The sequence below is a fragment of the Podarcis muralis genome, chromosome 3 (assembly GCF_964188315.1).
Source record: "Podarcis muralis chromosome 3, rPodMur119.hap1.1, whole genome shotgun sequence".
NCBI classification, from domain to species: domain Eukaryota; kingdom Metazoa; phylum Chordata; class Lepidosauria; order Squamata; family Lacertidae; genus Podarcis; species Podarcis muralis.
In genome coordinates this window covers 98,300,245-98,320,868 of record NC_135657.1, presented here as the reverse complement: position 1 = coordinate 98,320,868, position 20,624 = coordinate 98,300,245, and the positions used below count along the sequence as shown (strand labels likewise).

The 20,624-nt window shown below is 39.0% G+C and overlaps 1 protein-coding gene across 3 annotated transcripts in view; it reads left to right on the top strand.

The window, feature by feature from the left end:
* The window catches only part of CSMD1 (CUB and Sushi multiple domains 1), a 939,172-nt gene that overhangs the window by 697,107 nt on the left and 221,441 nt on the right, over nucleotides 1-20,624 (top strand). For all 3 annotated transcript variants that reach the window (XM_077926388.1, XM_028722385.2, XM_077926389.1), the window contains 4 exons: nucleotides 11,970-12,152; nucleotides 12,952-13,278; nucleotides 14,256-14,450; nucleotides 16,557-16,695. In XM_077926388.1, the coding sequence (XP_077782514.1) occupies nucleotides 11,970-12,152; nucleotides 12,952-13,278; nucleotides 14,256-14,450; nucleotides 16,557-16,695 (844 nt within the window). The remainder of the gene's footprint in view (nucleotides 1-11,969; nucleotides 12,153-12,951; nucleotides 13,279-14,255; nucleotides 14,451-16,556; nucleotides 16,696-20,624) is intronic.

The following is a 20,624-nucleotide window of genomic DNA, read 5'->3' as shown; positions in this document are numbered from 1 at the left end:
TTTTCATCGGAATGAAGGCTTTCCCCTTAGGTGTCTTTCTTTCTTTGTTTAACTGTACTTTTATACATCGTTGGGTTCCCCAGAGCATACTAATACGTACCTTTTGTTTCTCAGGTGCCCCATTTTGGGTACAGTGCTGTTGGCACAAACTTTGCTGTTAGGAGTGATACTTTGTTTGCCTGTGGATCATTAAAAAACACCCGCTGTTCTTATAGGAATGGATCCAGAGATCGATCTGTAGAAAGAGGTAGCTAGAAGCTGACTTCCCTCCTCCATCTTTTCACTGGCAGTCCCCAAGTGCCCCAAAAAGGCTGTCTTGAGGGTCATGGGACCCTGCTGAATGAAGTGGGAAATTGCAGGAGATAAGGCATTTTCTCTGAGAGTTAGCCCAGGACTGTAGCAGGAGAGGAAAGGGTTAGCTGACTGGTGGGTTTATTCTGCTTTATTAGTTTCTCTGTTTGATTGGCAAAGGCTAGCAAATTATTGCTGCCTTTGGGAGCTATACTGCAACAAAAAAGGGATAAAAGAAAGCAGACCATTGTGGGATAAGAACAAGTTACAAGATATGCATTGACCGGAAATGAAGCATTGTGACTTCCCCAAAACTCTTGCAAGTGCAAACAGTATTGAAAATGAGATTGTGTGTGACAACTCTGATAGCATCAATGCGGAATACAAGGGATAGCTAGAGGGGACCTCAGTGTGGACTGAGCAGTATGAGCCAAAGGTCTGACTCAGTATAACATAACTTCCTATGTTCCTAGTCCATTCTCTACTGATTGATTGTGATAGTATTTGGCACCCCTAAATCTTAATTGAATAATTCTGCATCATGCCGCTTCTGGTCAGATTCCTAACATTTCAAGACAGGCCTGCAGAAACTTTGGGACATCTTTTCTATGAGTGAAACATATGCGAGGGCATAAGTGAATGGGGTCATTCACTGAGTACTATTTCCTTGGTAAGTATTTATGCAGTCGGCTCTTTCCACATGGTTCCATCATTTATATGTAGTCCGCAACCTTGAGGGTTCTGTCTATGGAAAAGGGGTTATGTGCTTTTGCAGCTAAATCACAAACACACTTATTCCTTATTCTTATTCCCATTGAAAGGCCCATGTGATCAGCCCTCCTCTCTGTGTTTGCATTATTCAAATCCACACCCTCCCTGCTGCAGGGGATATGCTGGTGGAAAACATGTACTGTATATGGGTATGTTGATAAGAAACATATGTGCTATTTTTTTTGCTTCAGTTTTCTTTGCGTCATGCAGGATTAATGCTGTACTGTCCAGTTCATTTTCCAAGATTTTAGAAGCAGAAATGTTCATAAAGTGTATGTAGGAAATGGTGTAATATGATATGACCATCTTACTGAGTCCAAGAATTTGCTTGCTAAAAAGGAATGAAGAAATTGTTTATATGGAGCTGTAGCTACCAGGTGTATGGTCTGATAAGACTGCACCTCAACCTTAAGGTAAGCAGAATTTGCCCTTTCAGGAAAAGCAAAGGGATAATCTACATTTCCTTAGAAACAGAAGCTCCCATGGGGCATAGTGCTGTAGCTTTGCAAAGTTTGCTAACAAAGCTCCATACTACAAGCACCGTGCTTTAGCAGGAGCCTTCTTGTGTAGTTTAGCTACCTTTGAGCTAATCTTAGTTTTTTGGTGATTTTTTTCCACAACAAAATGGCGTATCTGCTATCTTTGAAGTGCTCCACATCTGCTGATTGGCTGGCTGGCTTTATGTGGTGACATATTGTAGCAGTTCAGCCCAACTCTGGTGTTGGGGGGCTTCTAAGCTGAGCCTCCCCAAGGAGTTTGTTAAAGATTCCTAATTAATACACTGCTCACATTAAAAATGGCTTTGGTTCTTCTACCTTAGTTTTTAGCCAAGTACTTAAGAACGTGTCAGACAAAACAGGTACAGGATTTATTAGTAAGTAATGAGAGCAATATTTCAATGCCGTTGTGTGTGAGCCTGAAAGGGAAAATGTTTGTGTTGCTCATTAGTGGTGTTTACTTATCTAATTTGGAAAGCAAACCCCTCCAACAGATTAAGAACATGCAAAATATTTCTTACGGTACAGAGCACCAAGGTAGGAATAGAGAAAGCCTGGGAACAGATGAGACAAGACAGGCCTTTTTCTAGGCAGAGTAGGGATAGAAGGATCTGTCCATATCAACTCTCTGAGTTTCTTATTTTTCCAGTCTTAAATTTAGTTATTCACATATTTTCAGTAATGTGCAGTTTTGGTGAATTGTGGAAAATTAAAAGGATGGCTAGATGAGCACTGCTTTGAGTGCTGCCCCTACAGCCAGACAAGCCCACCAGGGCCCACTGATAGAGGAGGGGGCCCACTATGATGCCCAGGTCCCTCTCAAAGCTGAAAGGCTCTATTCACTCCTATTGCATGGATCTTCAAAACATGATGTCTGCATTGACGATGGCAAGAATTTTGTTTTCAGGGAGGGATTATTGAAGGATCTGCCTTGGGCTTCCCTGCTTACTCAGACTGAGTCCCTCACATCCCTGTTTATGTGGCATGTTATTTGTAAGTTTTTATTGTTCATTGTAGGGACGCGGGTGGCGCTGTGGGTTAAACCACAGAGCCTAGGACTTGCCAATCAGAAGGTCAGCGGTTCGAATCCCCGCGATGGGGTGAGCTCCCGTTGCTCAGTCCCAGCTCCTGCCCACCTAGCAGTTTGAAAGCACGTCAAAGTGCAAGTAGATAAATAGGTACCGCTCCTGCGGGAAGGTAAACAGCATTTCCGTGCGCTGCTCTGGTTCGCCGGAAGCGGCTTAGTCATGTTGGCCCACGACCTGGAAGCTGTACGCCGGCTCCCTTGGCCAATAAAGCAAGATGAGCGTTGCAACCCCAGAGTCGGTAATGACTGGACCTAATGGTCAGGAGTCCCTTTACCTTTACCTATTGTTCATTGTAATATAAGAACTATTACAGTAGATTCAAAAGCTTACCATTGTTAGGTCATAAGCTGCATGAACATGGGAAGGTCAGTGTGGTGTATTGGTTAGAGTGTTGGACTAGGGCCTGGGAGACAAGGATTTGAATCCCCACCTGACCGTGATGTTCACTGGGTGACGTCGGACCAGTCAGACACTCTCAGCCTAACCTTCCTCACAAGCTTGTTATGGGGATTAAATTAGTGGTGGAGGGGACCGTACAAACCACCTTGTGCTTCATAGAGAAAAAGGGTGGGATGTAATGGGATATAAATGCCTCAAGAACCGCCTCTCCCCATGTGAACCAACTTGGAACCTGCAACCATAACCTGAGGCCTTTCTTTGTGTGCTTCCTACATGAGAACGGGCCTTTTCTGCAATGGCTGTCCTTTTGTGGAATGCTCTCCCCAAGTAGGCTCGCCTGGCGCCTCCGTAACACATCTATAGGCAACCAAGCAAAATTATTTCAATGCAACCAGGCCTTTGGCTGATTAAATGATTCATGACATTTTAAATGTCACTGTGGGAAGGGATTGATTGATTGATTATTTTATGCATTTTGTGTTTTTTATATTGTAAACTACCCTGTGATCTTTAGATGAAGGGCAGCATATAAATTTAAAAAATACATAAAAATAAATAAATTGAATTAATAAATAATTTTCAAACTATCTAAGCACTGTATCCAACAAAGTCATTCAGGGAGCTGAACGAACGATGCCTGCTCTACACACACACACTCTGGAACCAATTTTGAGAGTTGTGAGGGCAAGCTGTGCATTGGCTTCATTAGAGTCAGCTCGAAATAAAAAATAAATAAAAGCAATGCACCCGTACACTTTTTCTTTTCTTTTTCTTTTCACCTGCAAAGAATGACACAAAAAAACACACACCCCTTGCTTCAGGTGCAATGTAAATGCAATGTTGTCCTACGGGGGAATGAACAAATAATATGCAGTAGAATTTCAGTCACTTCTGTCAATAAAAATCCTATTGAGCTGTCAAATTCTGAATCCATTGCACCTGTTGATAAAATGTATTCCTACAAATCATGTTTTGTATAATTTGCTATAGCTATTTAAGTAGCAGCAGGGGGTAAATTAAAGTAGATTTCCTTCGTGCTGGGCTGCCGTGTAGCAAAAAAGCAAGCCTATTTTTAGATACATAGCTAAAGAATGCTTCCAAGTAAGACGGCTCGTATTTGCAACATTTGCAGGCAAACTCATGTTTGACAGTGAAATGAGTTTTATTATATTTAGCTTTGTCAATTTCCCAGATTTTAATAAGAACGATCAGAATGCAATTTCATCTAATCTTTCACAAAATTATGCAACCATTTCTGAATTCTGTTGTTTGAAGTCTTCCAAAAAACCCAAAAAAACTCAGCCTAGCAGTATCTGATTAACTGTACTGTGATAAAACCAAACACTGCTAAATTTGCAGTGAAGGAAGAGTTGGAAAGATGCTTTTAAGACTTATTTAGGAATTGCTAACGAGAAATGCTATATTTTATTTTTAACCTAGTATGTAATTTAAGAAATAATACTACAAATCTAAGACTGTGGTGCCTATTTCAGCCAAGAAGTACTCTTATTTTAGCATTCGCTCAACATTTTGTGGATGATTTTTTAAAGTGCTATGATAATTAAACCATTAAACTATTTAAAAAAAAATTACAGTCATTTTAGAATTATTTGTTTAGTCTTAGCTTGTAGCTGAATTTCATTATGTCTTTCTCTACCAGGGTTTGCTCTCTGCCCTGGAAATAATTTTGACCGTGTAATAGCTAATGTATAGGCTATGCCTGGACAAATGTTTTTCAATGCAACAATGTAATAGCAGCATGGTAGGTTCTGTACAATGTTTACCTGGACTTAAGAAAAGACAGTGACAAAGGGGACAAGGTGGAATAATGTGCACTACTTCAAATAATATTATTCTTGATTCTGTGATCATAAAAATATGCATTCAGTGCTATGCAGGAACGTACTGTGCAATGTATAATGCTAAGCATTTTGCATAAGATGCAGTCTGATTTTTTTTAAAAAAAACAACCAGTTTTGTTTGTTTGTTTCTTACAGCAATGTAATACATATACTTTGGTTGCTACCATTGGAAATAATAATTCAGTTAAGAGTAAATACATATTCATTCCTATTTTTAATTTGTTTCTAGGTCAGCTTGCTACCTTTAAAAAAAATGGGACATATTTATATTTCATTCAATCCTCTTTGGGAATTGTCTATTTCCTTATCAATATTTCCCTGACTGTGAGTGAGTTTTGAAGGTGCAGTAGAAACAGCCAAAGGTGGTCAAAGGAGAACCAGTGTGGTGGTGTGGTTAAGAGTGGTAGACTCGTAATCTGGTGAACCGGGTTCGCTTCCCCGCTCCTCCACATGCAGCTGCTGGGTGACCTTGGGCTAGTCACACTTCTCTGAAGTCTCTCAGCCCCACCTCACCTCACAGAGTGTTTGTTGTAGGGGAGGAAGGGAAAGGAGAATGTTAGCTGCTTTGAGACTCCTTCAGGTAGTGATAAAGCGGGATATCAAATCCAAACTCTTCTTCTTCTCTGGTCATAAGGATGGCTGTCATTAAACACGCCGCCAATAGCTAGTAGGACCAGATTGGATCAAGTTGACTTGGATGGCTCTAAGCATACAACTTGCTCCAACATGGTCTGGTGCCCAGCTGAGCCCTTAAAACCAGTCTCCCTAACCCAGCATCTACCCTTTTGGACTAGATGGACATCCTTCAAGGGAAGTCCTAGTGCCTGAAATGTTGGACTCCACATAGTGGTGACTAGCCAGGTGTTGCCTTCAGAAGATGGAGAGGAAATCAAAACGTGTTTGGGGTGAAGGTAATGGCTCCATGGAAGGTCCTAGCCCAGGGCTGTTGCCCAGGGTGTTTCCAGTTTGGAGGTTGTTAAACCCCCATAGTGTGTCTCTACCCCTGGACTCTGAATCACTGTTTGAAGCCTGGGCTATGATAAGTTTCACATAGTATAAGTGAAACCCAATTAACCTGATCCAGAAGTTCTGAATTTTTCACACGAGTTCTAGTATTCATATAGCTGTCCCAAAACTGTAAGGTGCTTGATGGGGTTTCACACCTCAGCTCTCAAATTGCACATGTGCTTTAAGTTCCTTGAAGATCTTTGGCTTGCAGCCTTGATGACCTACTGTTTTGCTACTGTCTAAAAAAGAATAATGAAAGAATATTAATAATTGTACACATCACTTCAGCCAGGTTACTTGACACCAAAGCAATTTATTTTTATCCTGCTGGACACCAGGTTTAATATTAATGAAAATGGAATTAAAGGATTACCATGGCTCTGTGTAAAGATGTAAGTGGGGTGCCAGTCCAATAGCTCACCACAAAAAGAAGGAAACATCTCAAATTATTTTTGTTACATTGTTACCTACTTACTTTCTCCTACACACACACACACACACACACACACACACACACACAGCCTTTCCCCCTAACATTGGTTGAAAATAATTCTAGCAAAATCTTTTCATCTAGATGCTAAGTTTCCACATTTTTTCTGTTTGTTTATGTATATCATTCAGTTAGCTTGAACAATATTACAATCAATTTCTACAGTAACATTTCTGTATTATAATGGTCCTTTTTTATTAGGAAGAGTAAGAAAAAATTAGTCTGTCCTTCAGTCTGAAGCTTTTTGATGTGTGACACCCACATTCTGATGATAAAAATCAAATACGATGCTTCAAATAAGTGATGTGTTCACCTTCCATATTGCCTCCCTGTTTTCATTTTCTAAATCGTGTTATTTTTAGTAGCCCGCCTCTCAAGGAGAGAAGCACCAAATGATTTGACTAAATGAAATGGGTGACTAGGAAGTACATCACTACCTGGGTATTTTCTTTCAGAATACTTATTTAAGGAAACAAACATATGGTTGCTTAGACAGTGGTAAGTTAACATAATTTCAGGAAAATGTATTTATGAAGGAAAGCAGGCTTCTAAAGAAAACAGTTTTTAGTAGTCAATATTTTATGAGTTAGAATACAGAAATAAGAAGCAACGGATTTGCCACGAAAATTCCTCCACCTGTTGCATAGTGTATTCCGAAGACCAGTCCTTTTTTTCACTGCTCTCTCATTCCATTAGTGAACTAATTAGACAAAGTTGGTATTATCCACAGTAGAAAACTCCACACAAATTATGTATTTTTTACTGTAAAGTAAGCAATAGCTTATTAAACAACAGACACATATAAACATTTTATATAAACATGTTTTTGTCTGGTCGTACCAAAGGGACTTGTTTAAAAAGCTGGTAATTCCAATTGCATTTACTAATATATCCATGTTTAACATGTTTTAGCTAGCACATAGAAGCATGCCTGCTCTTTTCCTGAGGTTAAACACTGTTTCTATTGCCTTAAATATCCCTCATTTTTAAGGTTGTTAGGCAAGTGTAATGGTGTTTCCTAGAAAGATTGATTTCCTAAAATATCCACTTCTGACATTTTGCGAACCAGGAGCTCATGGAACGTTATAGAGTAAAGATTTCTACATGTGAAGGGTAATGAACTGCAATAAACAGGATGTTTGTGAAATTAGGGCCTGCTGTGAGGTAAAATGATTGAGAAGACTGTGTCATCCTAATGTACTAAATGATGCATGTGAGTTTGAGAGAGCAGAGATTAGGGACTTCACACTCCAAGACACTGAAACTTGTAGTAGAGGCATTCAGTTTTAGGAAAATGTGGAATTTTAAATCTCTGTATGATACTTTCCTGAATAGATACAAATAAGTTTAGTTTTTGAGTCAATAGCATTTACAGATGTATTGAAAAGAAACATCACATTTGCTTCAAAATAGTGTTTTGGTTTTTTTAGAATGAAGGCAAATTCTGAATAGATGCAAAAAAAGAGTTGCAGTTGAATTCTGGGAAGACTTAATTCATTTATTTATCTTAACTCGGTGATTTTAAGATCTGAAAAGATCTGAATCTGAAAAGGGCCGAGAGGATATAGAAAGTGATGGCTACACATCTACCATCTGCTAAAGGAATTGTGCTACCAGCTCTCACAATTTTATCTCCTGATCTGTTTGTTCTTTAGAGAGTGATATCCATAAGAGCAGGCAGAGTGCTTTCTCTTGATCTGGAGAGCAATTAGAGGGATCTTTTATCTCAGATATCAGTGTTAAGCACTGAAGCATTGAGATTGGAGATAAGGACTTCAGATCTTTCTTGATGTCCTTTAGATAGCATGTCTGGGTTCAAGAGACCTTCCAGTACCTACAGTGGTACCTCAGGTTAAGTACTTAATTCGTTCCGGAGGTCCGCTCTTAACCTGAAACTGTTCTTAACCTGAAGCACAACTTTAGCTTATGGGGCCTCCCACATTATAATAAAACATAACTTTAAAATGGAACGACTTATATCAAAATGACGCTTCCTTTTCCATGGAGGCGCAAGTTACAACAACAGCCAAGGCGACATTTTTCCACCTTCGACGCATCAAGCAGTTGGTCCCTTACCTTTCCCGCCCTTAACCCTTAACCCAAACCCTTAACAGAAGCAGTTCGAAAGCATGCCAGTGCAAGTAGATAAATAGATAAATAGGTACTGCTGCGGCAGATAAGGTAAACAGTGTTTCCATGCGCTCTGGCTTCCATCATGGTGTTCCGTTGCACCAGAAGCGGTTTAGTCTTGCTGGCCATATGACCCATAAAGCTGTCTGGGGACAAACGCCGGCTCCCTCGGCATGAAAGTGAAATGAGCACCACAACCCCATAGTCGCCTTTTACTGGACTTAACCCTCCAGGGGTCCTTTACCTTTACCTTGTTATAGTTGCCTAGTAGGAAAATCATACATTCTCCCAGATAAATGCAGCCTCATTCTTTATGCCTGATTAGCATCTTGAAGGTAGTTGTCACAATGAGAAGTGCTCTCCAATGCCTGGTTTGTTAGATTTCTTGTGTTCCTTTACAGAGCTAAAAATGAAATTGTGAACTCCAGTGGTGCTTATAAATAATTTGGACAGAGCTAAAACTGAGCATGAAAAATGGTACTCTCATATTCTCTAAGTGATAGGAGGGAGATGAGTAGCTGTAACATTTCACTTCGGTAGACACATACCATGCATTTGTGGAATTGTAGTACTTTACATTGTTCAGAGAAACATAAAAGGAAAGCTAAAATAACAGATATTCTTCCTATAACACTTAAGCTGTCAAGTATCCTATTAACTATTTTCTTTTGGTTTTTGACAAACACCACTGTGTCGATCACCTTCCGGGAGGGTGGTCCTGTTAATTCAGATTCAGCAAGAACAACAGCCATTCTGTTGCAGAAGGGCAGTCTTGGCAATTTCCCATTTCTGAAAGGCAGTGCCAGTGGCAAGTTGCCATTCTCCAACAGAGGAATTTCACAGGGAAACTCTAGTGTGTAGTGGCTAAATAATAACTAATGACAAGAGCTATCAGTCTATATAAAAAAAATTCCACTACAGTACAGATGTGAATTTATTAGTAATGCTAAGATGATTGTGTTGGAACCAATTGCTGCTGTTATTAATGGTCACTGTACTTGTTTTGCATATATTTAAACTCTTAATTGAATCGTTACAAGCTACTTCTTGTATTTCATTGCCATTTAACTCCACCTTTTGCAGGCTTTTTCTCCCTTCATGCCAACAAGCTTCTGATGAATTGGATTCTAGTCCAGGAAAACTTGTTCTATGATAAATTTGTTAGCCTTTAAAGTACCATAAAACTCTTTGTTGTTTCTGTGTTGATCGTATACTTTAATAGGCTTTCTCTTCACTGTTTATGTGTTGAACTGCAATTAGTATTGATGCTGTGTAATTGGAATAACCACAGATTCACCCTCTACATCAATTGTTGTTCAGTTGCTTTTTACACATTTTTTTCCCCGGGTGCCCCTAATACAACTAGAGCAATTCATATATGGAAAGAAGTTTCTTGGTAGCATCTAAAACACAGCTGCTTAGTAGTGGCTACATTTCTTAATCCTGTGATAGCTTGAGGTTAGGGGTTTGCACAATGAATTCACAAGATAAATGAATAGTTCTGCATGTGCATAAAGTACTGGCTCTTATGCAAACAACCAAAGTAGAAGCAGTCCAATGCAGGCCGTAGATTGGGAGATTTGACTAACGCCTGTCATTCCTGCCCCTCATTTACTTTAGAGATCTGAAAAATTGGGTGCCCTGTGACACTGTAGCCGTTTCACGTTACAAAGATGAGCTGGTCCCATTCCCACATTTTCTGTATGATCACAGGTCTTGCTTATTCAGTCATTCATGATCCTGAAGACATAGTCTTATGCAGCTTCTATGCCCTCTTTCACACCTCCATCAAAACACATATCCATGGCCAGGTCTTCAGTTGCCGTTCTGCTCCCTGCCTCCCAATTATGCATGATCAGATAGGTGATTATTTCTTCAGCCATTTTGTCATACTCATAATTGTAGTGGTTTAAATGGAAACTGTGGATTATTGGTCCAAAATGTATTAAATTTTAATTGTATTGTAACATCTTGTTATAGGTGTACTATTTCTGTCTCCCATATGTTTTTACACCTTAGAAAAGCATGAAAACCTTTAACCTAGAATTCCCTATTCTTCAAATCTAATGCCCAATATGTATAGAATTTCTTGTATTTTTTGTTATTTGTAACATGCGTATATTTCTTCAAAACTGCCACAGTTCTTCCCTTGAAGGAAGAAAGCTGTGGCGCAGAAAGACTTTGATTAAATTCAGAAGTGTATGATCATCTCATCCCAGTTTGTGGGGGAGTTTAATCTTGTCATTCTATTTACACTGAGAAGATAATAAGTCCCCAAAGATGGTAAATATTGCTGGTTTACAAACAAGATAAAAAGGTCTTTTTGCCTGAACCGCCAAACAGAGTACATGAAAGCAGGAAACAATTGAATAGGATTTATGTTAATATTATTGGCAAACCAGAGGAAGCTGATGTTAAATCCGAGCTGAAGAACTTCATAGTGCATTCTCAAACTTCAGAAAGTTCCTGCAGTTCTAATCACTTAGATCAAAAGAAGTTTGAGATGGAATGAGTACAAAAAATAATCCTAGAGGGGATGAAGTTTGTATTGCCAGTATAAGTAGGTTAGCAAAACAACAGAAACGGTTATCATTGTTGCTATTATTTCAGTGTTTTATGCTAGATGTAGTATTCATATAAAGTCTACATTAGACAAGCTCAGGAGGAACTTAATTTGTTCCATTGTCAAACTTCTCTTACCCTTCAGAAGTTTCTCCTGTCTAACAAGCTCATCAGATCTAGTCCTTCCTCTGGACTCTCAGGCGTTAGAAGAGTGCTGTAGTCTGGGAAAGGGTTGTGGTTCAGCTGTAGAGCTTCTGATTTGAATGTGTTAGGCCAAGGTTCAATGCCTGGCATCTCTAGATAGACCTCTGCTTGAATCCTGGAGAGTTGTGCTAGTCAGTGTAGCCAACACTGAGCTAAGTTGACCAAGGGTCTTACTCAGTATAAGGCATGATGTTCCCCACCAGTCTTCTTTGGGCATAACATACCCAGTTCTTCAACTTTTCCTCACAGAACTTGTTTTCCACATCCCTGACCCATCTCCATTGCTCTCTTCTGAACCTATTCCCAGTGCCTCCACCTTTCTTAAAATATGGTACCTAGAACCAGACACAGTCTTTTATTTCATTTTTAAAAAACCCCATTTCATTTCATTTTCATTTTACTTTTAATTGGTTACGGCCTCTCTACATTACTATGCACAATGCGGTTTACAACAACAAAATACACAACAATGAACATAACCTTATAATAATCTGATCCGATACAGAACATCATAATAAAACGTAACTTTAAAATGGAATGACTTATATCAAATAAAGTAATATTCAACAATGTAATGGTTAAGTAATCACTAGTGAAGCAAGTGTCTCTGTGTGCATGCAGAGTGCTAATTTTAATTCTGCCAGTTGTTTTACCTCCATTTCTATAGAAATAGAGAAAGGCGGCTGTGGTGATCCTGGGATTCCGTCCTACGGGAAGAGGACCGGCAATAGTTTTCTACACGGAGACACACTTACTTTTGAATGTCAAGCGGCCTTTGAACTTGTGGGAGAGAGAATGATCACATGCCAGCAGAATAACCAGTGGTCCGGCAATAAACCCAGTTGTGTTTGTAAGTTACAATTCATTTTCTTTCTTGACCTTCCTTTACCTTTAGAAACAGCATACAGCATACCATAGGTGGCATGATGGGTCAGTGTGTCTGGCTGTTAACCAAAGGGTTGGTGGTTCAAGCCCACCCAGGGATGCTGTGGGCAGGGTTCCTGCGTTGGGGGGTTGGATAAGATTACCTTCAGGATTCCTTTCAACTCCACAGTTCTCTGATTCTATCACTTAGTTCTATTTTACTATACCTGACCTCTTTCATATATATTCTAGTGCTTTCAATATAATATTTTCTTAATTAAAGCATGCCTAAAGGAATTGACCATGCCCTATAGAACATGTATTTAGAGTGGACAATATTGCCAAATAGTCATAATGAACTTATTGAAGTTGCATAGAGTATTAATTAATTTAGGAATACTGTGGCTGTTTTATAACCAGCTGCAAAAGGTGAGAACTATATGCTATGATGTGTTTATATATATATATATATATATATATATATATACACACACACACACACACACTATATATATATATATATATATATATATATATATATATATATACACACAAGCACACTATATATATATAGTTTTGTGTTTTTTTTAAAAAAAGATCCCCCAAATGAAAATGTGGCAGCAAAGTCACAACTGCAGGCTTTGTTTTTTAGGTGGGACTTTCCCCTACAACAATGGAAAACATTTCATTTTTACAGGAGGTATAGCCTAGACATGATGCCTTTTAGAATTTGCATTTTTAACACATGCATCGTTCAAAGTGTTTCATTTTCTCTTTTTTAATAGTCTCATGTTTCTTCAACTTCACAACACCTTCAGGAATTATACTTTCACCAAACTACCCTGAGGAGTATGGAAACAACATGAATTGTGTATGGTTGATAATTTCAGAACCAGGAAGCAGAATACATCTTATTTTCAATGACTTTGATGTAGAGCCTCAGTTTGATTACCTGACAGTGAAGGATGATGGGATTTCTGACTTACCAGCACTCGGTACTTTTTCTGGCAATGATGTGCCTTCCCAAATAGCTAGCAATGGGCACATAGTACGTCTTGAATTTCAGTCGGATCATTCCACTACAGGAAGAGGATTCAATATATCATACACGAGTAAGTGTGCATTCTCTGAGTTGTATACTAAACACAATGGGCTAAAAATAAGCACTTTTAAGAGCTAGGTTTCAGAGAGCTGAAGTACATGCTTAACACACCCAACAAAATAATTAGGACTTTAAAAGCACTTGACTTTGACTGCAGAATGTCTTTCAGTAATATCATTAAGCATTTTTTTAGTTTAAATCAGGAATAGGGAAACTGTGGCCTTCCAGATTTTGATGGTCAGATAGCTCAGATGGTAGAGCGTCAGACTCTTAATCTCAGAGCTGTGGGTTCAAGCCCCACATTGGGCAAAAGAGTCCTGTGTTGCAAGAGGTTGGACAAATGACCCTTCCAACTCTACAATTTTATGATTCCTTTAGCCCCAGCCAGCATTACTAGTAATCAGAGATGGTTGGAGTCAACAGCAGCTATCTGTTTTATCAAGTCTAGAGTATTGTGTCCAGGCAGATGTTTTTCAGGAAATTCAGAAGAACTGTGTGTAGGTTACTGCTTTTTTGCTGTTCACCCTCTAGCAGCTTGTATGCAGAGGTATAATCCCTCTGAACATAAAGGTGTCCAAAGCTATCATTACTAATCACTGCATGTTAATTTTGGGGTTGTATTTTTTATTTTTTATTGTAATGCGCGCATGAAAAAGATATTAAATTAAAAATTAAAATGCATGATGGAATTAAGCATTTCTCCACATGCATACTCTCTAGCTGAGCTGGGATATTTAGAAACAAAGTTAATACTGATCTCAGTAGTTCTGTTTGGCTCAAAAACATATGCCACCACTGCAAAGATCGAAATACTCATACATTTTGAACATGGTTGACTGCAGGTAGTCAGACAATCACTGAAGAATCATGTAAGCCCAAAGATAGGTCAGTTAAGGAGACTAGTTGTCTTGTTTTGAATCATGCATCCAAATATACTTACAACCAATTAATTAATTGGCTTCACTTTTTCTTTCCTTTGGCGCTTAGCATTTGGTCAGAATGAGTGTCATGATCCAGGAATCCCCATAAACGGAAAGCGCTTTGGAGACAGATTCCTTTTAGGAAGTTCTGTTTCTTTTCATTGCGACGATGGCTTTGTGAAAACCCAGGGCTCAGAGACCATAACTTGTGTTATGCAGGATGGAAATGTTGTGTGGAGTTCAACTGTTCCGAGATGCGAAGGTAAGGATTTGACCGTGCTCTAGAATGCACATACTGATTTTCTTTAGATATTATGTATACTGTTTATATTAAGGCAATAAAGACAGCAATAAAATAAAAAATCCAAGACCCAACATAAAACTCAGAGAGAGAAAGAGAGAGAGAAATGACAGGCATCCACCAAGAGGAGAACACAATACCTTAACTCCAGAATTGTTTTGGATGTTAGTATTTGAGCAAGAAAACCATAATATTAAATGTAAGCAATTGGTATGTTATTTGTTGTTTGCTCCATGGTGATCAGTAGTTGATGGAAATCCTTGGAATATCTAGACTTATCTCCTTTGCATAGAAATGTTTGGACCATTGTACTTGGAAAAAACTGAGCACAACATTGACCTCCCACAAGAAGAACCACAGCCCTTCTTGTCATCCATAGGAACTTTATTTCAGGAGCATCAATGACAATACATGGAGTTAGATAATATTAATTACTGTTGAGGTGTGTGTGCGCGCGCATACACAAATGTTAAAGGCAGCAATGCTTTAGTTTTCTATAGTTGTATCACAAATTGTATCAAGAGATAAAAGTGGGTTAGGCTGCAATCATAATGATGCTTGTCTTGTCTTGATGAATACAGTTCTGAGTAAGCATGCATAGGATCGCTGTGTTAATAAATGACTTGATATACAGCAGGGATAACAAAAATGGTGCCCTCCAGATGTTGGACATGCACCAGTCCCAGTCAGCATGCCCAGTTGTCAGGAATGGTGGGACTTGGCGTCCAACAACATCTGAAGGGCTCAACATTGGCTAACCTTGACATACAGCCAAGATGTAGGTTAATGTCCAGAGGATTCTGTGATTATTTGGCTGATTTAAGTCATGAAATCAAAAGCAACACTGGGAGATTTTGCCTTTCGCCTCCCATCTATACAACCTCTCCTCTTCTGCTAGTTGGCATGCTGAATATGGGTGGCAATTAACAAATAGATTGAGTGGCCTAACATCTGCTTTTGAATATTCTCTGTGTTAATAAATCTAACTTTAACAGATTTCATCTAGTGTGAACTGTAATAGGATTTGGGTGCTCTTTTACTTACACCAGCTGGTGTATCTGCCTACGAGCTTACATGCAGTGCATTTAACATGAAATAGGAATATTTATGAAGCAATGGCCTACTTCAGTGAGAGAAATAGTAATGCCACCCAGCCTGTTAAAAAATGATCACTCAAGAAGACTGGTTTAGAAGCCACAGGATTTACATAAAATGCATTTTGTGCTGGATTATATAAATTTCATTGTATGATTTCAGTATTTCTTCGTTATATGTTAGATTTTTATCCCTCCTTTCCACAAAACCAAAATTTTCATAGGAGTGGCTTAGGTTAGGCTGGAAGATTGATTGGCTCAAGGTCGCCCAGTAGATTTCATGCCTGAGTAGGGATTTGAGCATAAATATTCCTGGTATAAGTCTAACATTCATTATACCACACTTGCACACACTCAGCTGTTATGCAGACAACTAAGGTCACATCTGCATGGCTACCTCACATGGCTGTCTCAAAGATTCCTGTGAACCTGTAGTTTGTTAAGGCTGCTGGGAACAGAAGCTCTGTGAGGAGTAAACTATACTTCCCAGGATTCCTTGGGGGAAGCCATGTGCTTTAAATATAAGGTGTGCTTATGACCTAATTGTTTTAAGACTCTCTGCTGGTATCCCAGCCAATATTGTATTGGTGCTGCTAGGCCAACAGCTGCCATTTATACCAGATGTGCAATAATAGAACAACATTTTGCCTTCATTATGGTACAGAGAGGGCGGGGGAGAGACAGGGCTTGTCAGGGCAAACAAATTTATAGCACCAGGCAGCTTAGCCAATATATGGAGCAGGTGAATCAGTGCAACCACAAGTAGGAATATAGACTGGTTAAGTGAAAGTACAGAGTGTCAGAATTAACACTTAAGAGTGCCTAGTGTGTTCAACACTGAGGGATATTCTGCACTTTTTGGTTGTGATAAGGCATGCTGGAAGTTGCAGTTGAGCAATTTGATGCAATATGATTTATAGCATTTCTCAGTTGGGATTGCCAATTTGATTGTATCTTTCTGTTTCTCTTCCAGCACCTTGCGGTGGACACCTGACAGCATCTAGTGGCGTTATCTTGCCACCAGGATGGCCAGGTTACTACAAAGACTCGTTAAACTGTGAATGGGTAATCGAGGCAAAGCAAGGGCACTCTATCAAGATCACATTTGATAAGTGAGTATCTGAAAAACAGATCCGCAACTGAATGTTGCAGTTGTTTGAAATGGTAACAGTGTAGATGCTGTTGAATTACAACACACATCATGCCTGACCATTGGCCAGGCTGGCTGGGGCTGATGGGAATTAGAGTCCAACAACCTTGCCTAGCTGTCTCTTACTACCCATTCCGCCATGTTGCATCCAAAAGAAAGATGAGACAAGGCCTGGGACCAATTACTATGTGACTCCTGCACTCCCAGAATTAGCAGCCACTCCATCTGGCTGCAGCAGAAATGAAATCGTAAGGCCTGGTTGGGCTGACTGCAGTTTGGTTCCATTACGTAATGATTGGTACCATACCTGACCTTGCCTTATCTTTCTCACTTCCCTTTCTATCCCTTTTTCCTTTTTTAGGTCTATCAGATTATATGTAATTAATTGAAAATTCTAAACTGCCTTGTGTGTGTTGTTGTTTAGGCGTTTAGCCTTGTGTGTAGTCATAGAAATAATACCTCATAAACATCTAAACGGCCACAGCTTCCCCATCCCTCCTTTAAGGTGTTGTCACTGCACTTTCTTGTAAACCAGGGGTAGCCAACATCTGCCTGTAGAAAATCAGACAGCAACCCTGTATCAGGAAAATTTGTTTTACAAAAAAAAAAAAAAGTGCTGTAAGCTGCCCAGAGTGGCTGGGGAAACCCAGCCAGATGGGTGGGGTATAAATAGTAACATTATTATTATTATTACTACTCTTGTATAATTCAGGTGAGCAATATATTTATCGCAATATTCAAACCAGATTAAGGGACATTGAAAAACAAAATGTCGAGTAAGCTGTAAATATAATTTGCTCCCCCAAGTTCTATGGTTTAAATACAACAGATAACAGGGTCACTTATATCTCAAAATTAATAATTCCAGTTGAAACGCAGGGCCTTTATGTTAGCCTAATTGAACTTTCCCCCCTCAGCTTTTGTTTTTAAAAATTCCCAGAAATGATAGACATTGTGGGTGTTTTTTGAATGTGCCGGACACTGTAGAACATACTCTTTTCTACAGTCCAACCAGCTACCCCTTTTTTCGGTGGTCTAACATCACGGCACAACAAAAATATCAGACTCTATCTGACATTAACCCGGGAGTAACTGCAAGGGTGGCTGAGTTTTTGTCTTAGAGTGGTGAACTTATTGTCTAGAGATATAAGAGGATTGATGAACAGTCTGGGTTTGAGTTAATGCCTGTTAATGACTGTTAATACAGTCATTATGTAGATGCTTCTGTAGCTATTCAGCATTTAGTTATGGGCATTAGCGTTTTGATTTCCCCTCTTAAAAAAATATTGTTTTTGATAACTACATGAATAATATATTCCATCTATTTTGTGTGGCGGGGGTCATGGGACAGCCCTGTAGCATCCCTTCTCCATTCAAACAGAATGTTGTAGAATCATTTGCAGGGATTCATTTTTGGTAAAGAAAAGAAATGTGATGGCAAAGTTTTCCCCCTTTCTTTCAAAAAACAAGGGAAACTTATTTTGGTCACCTTGCTTATAAACATAGCACCCATCCCCCCACCCCCAGAAAAGCTTTATTATTTTTGTCTAACCCTTGAGAGTTATCATTGGGAATACATTGGGATACAATGATAGCCTCAGGGGCTACATTTCCATTTTGGCACTGAAAGCAACAGAGATTTCTGTGACACCAACTTCAGCCTTGCATTAATGTGGACAGTAATTCTTTATAATAGCTAAAAGAAGCTATCATATAGGGGAGCTGTGTATTCCTAAATATCAGATGCAGGGAACACACTTCAGGGAATTTCCTGCTGAGTAGCATCCGACTAGCTGCTGTTTAATTATGAATGTTGGTTTAGATAAATCTTGGTCTAATCCAACATTAGTTCTGTGTAACTATCCACCACACAGGGTTCTGTATAACTAACAGAATAACCTGGATCAATTTCATGTTGCTGGGTAATTATATATTTTGAATGCTTTAAACAAGCACCTTATTCTTAAGAACACAGTTGTAATAAGCCTTCATTCTTCACAAAGGTGGTGAAAGAGATGTCTTGGGTAATTGACTTACGGTGGTAAAAGGGAATTAACGGTATGTGATGCGGGTGAACAATTTACAAATATCTGGCTGTACTGAAGCCAGTGGTAATCTAATCCACTGCTGTGGTTTTGATGTTGCCAAATCAAACATATCTTACAAACCCAAATTATTTTAAATAATCAAGAAGTGTCAGCTTGAGCTTGGACACCATGATGTTCTTTCATTGAAAAATCAAGATAGTTTACACATCTGGAGTTGAATATATGTAAATGAATTTGTTAAAGAGTGCCTTTGGAAGAATGGAGGGGTTAGACAATGTTTGCAGAGCTTAACTTTTGATGGGATGAGTTCCAGCATCCTGAATGCAATTGTGGAGGTTGGATGTACATTAGTTCTTCACCTGTGAAGAGTTCAGAAGGTCCTTTGGTACAGTGTGTGGGAGGAGCAGGGGAAGGGGTATTGTCACCCTTATAGAATGATCATTTTAGCATCAAATACCATCTAATCAACAGGATTATAGCATAATGGTTTTCATATTTATTCAGTAATAAGTCTCACTGTATCCAGTGGAAGTGTGTTTAGATTTGCAGTCTTAATCAGTCTCTGTTCAGGATTTCAGCTATGCAGCCTAATTCTATATACTGTGTGACGACTTACGGTCAAATAAATGAACATAGTTTTTCATCCATTATACACACACACACACACACACACACACACACATATATATATATATATATATATGGTGAGTCCTTTAAAATAGGCCCCGTGGATACAGAGTTTTAAAAGACTCATCCTGTATATGATTGGTTACATTTCTAATTATGTTATCTAGTACAGTTTTGCCTCAAAGACTGATTGTATTTGTATTTTGTTTTCTGTGAAACTTACTAGGTTTCATGTGTTTGTGTGCTTCAATTGTATATTAATATATGGACGTAATACAATGTACATTATTTCTGGAAAAAGCCTTAAAAGATTGTGTATTTCCTTCCCTCCCCCAATTTATCAGTTTATGGGATTTGTGGGTTTAGGTTCATATATATGTGTGTGTGTGTGCTAATTGTTATATAATTTACAAGGGTGTTGTATACATTGTTTTCACAAATATTTATTGCATAAACGCCTGTTTTCAGTCATCTGTAGTAAAAAGGACGTCATTATCATGCTCCCTTGATCCAAGTAAGCATGCTTATTTTTGTCAGGACTTCTGCAAAGTGTTTGCTATCCGAAGTAAACATAGGAAACTGCCTCAAACTGAGTGAAACCATTGGTCCATCTATCTCAGTATTGTCTTTACTGACTGAGAGTGTCTGTTCTGAGTACATTCCTAGCCCCAGTTGGAAATGTAGGGAATGAACCTATGACCTTCTGCATGCAAATCAGATCCTCTGCCACTGAGTTATGGCCCTTCCCCTGTTCTGTTCCACATTAGATATGAACGCAGGTCTCCTGCAGCTTTCCTTCTTCCTTTGAGACCAAACTTATTACTGTTATAGAGCTCTACTATGTGTCATATCTGGTTTAAAAGGTTAGCAGTGCTACACAATGAGAGTGTTTTGTTTCTACATGAATGCCTTTGGTGATGTCTTCGCAAACAGGAGGAGGGAAAAGGCTTGACACAAAAACTGCGGTAAAAGGTTCATATTTTTCTAGTTCAAGTGGCTGTCAAATGTATCTACAAATATTTAGGTGCAATTAGATTGTGTTGCGCATCAGTCAAAACTGAAGCCAAGCCGTATATACCACTGGGGAACTGAGTGGATTTGATGCAGAAATGACCCTTGGAGGATGATTTCATGCTCAGTCAGGCTTTGTGAATCTAAAGTTATTAAGCTGGAAAACGCTATTTCCCAGGAGACAGGGAACTAGACTGGAACGGAG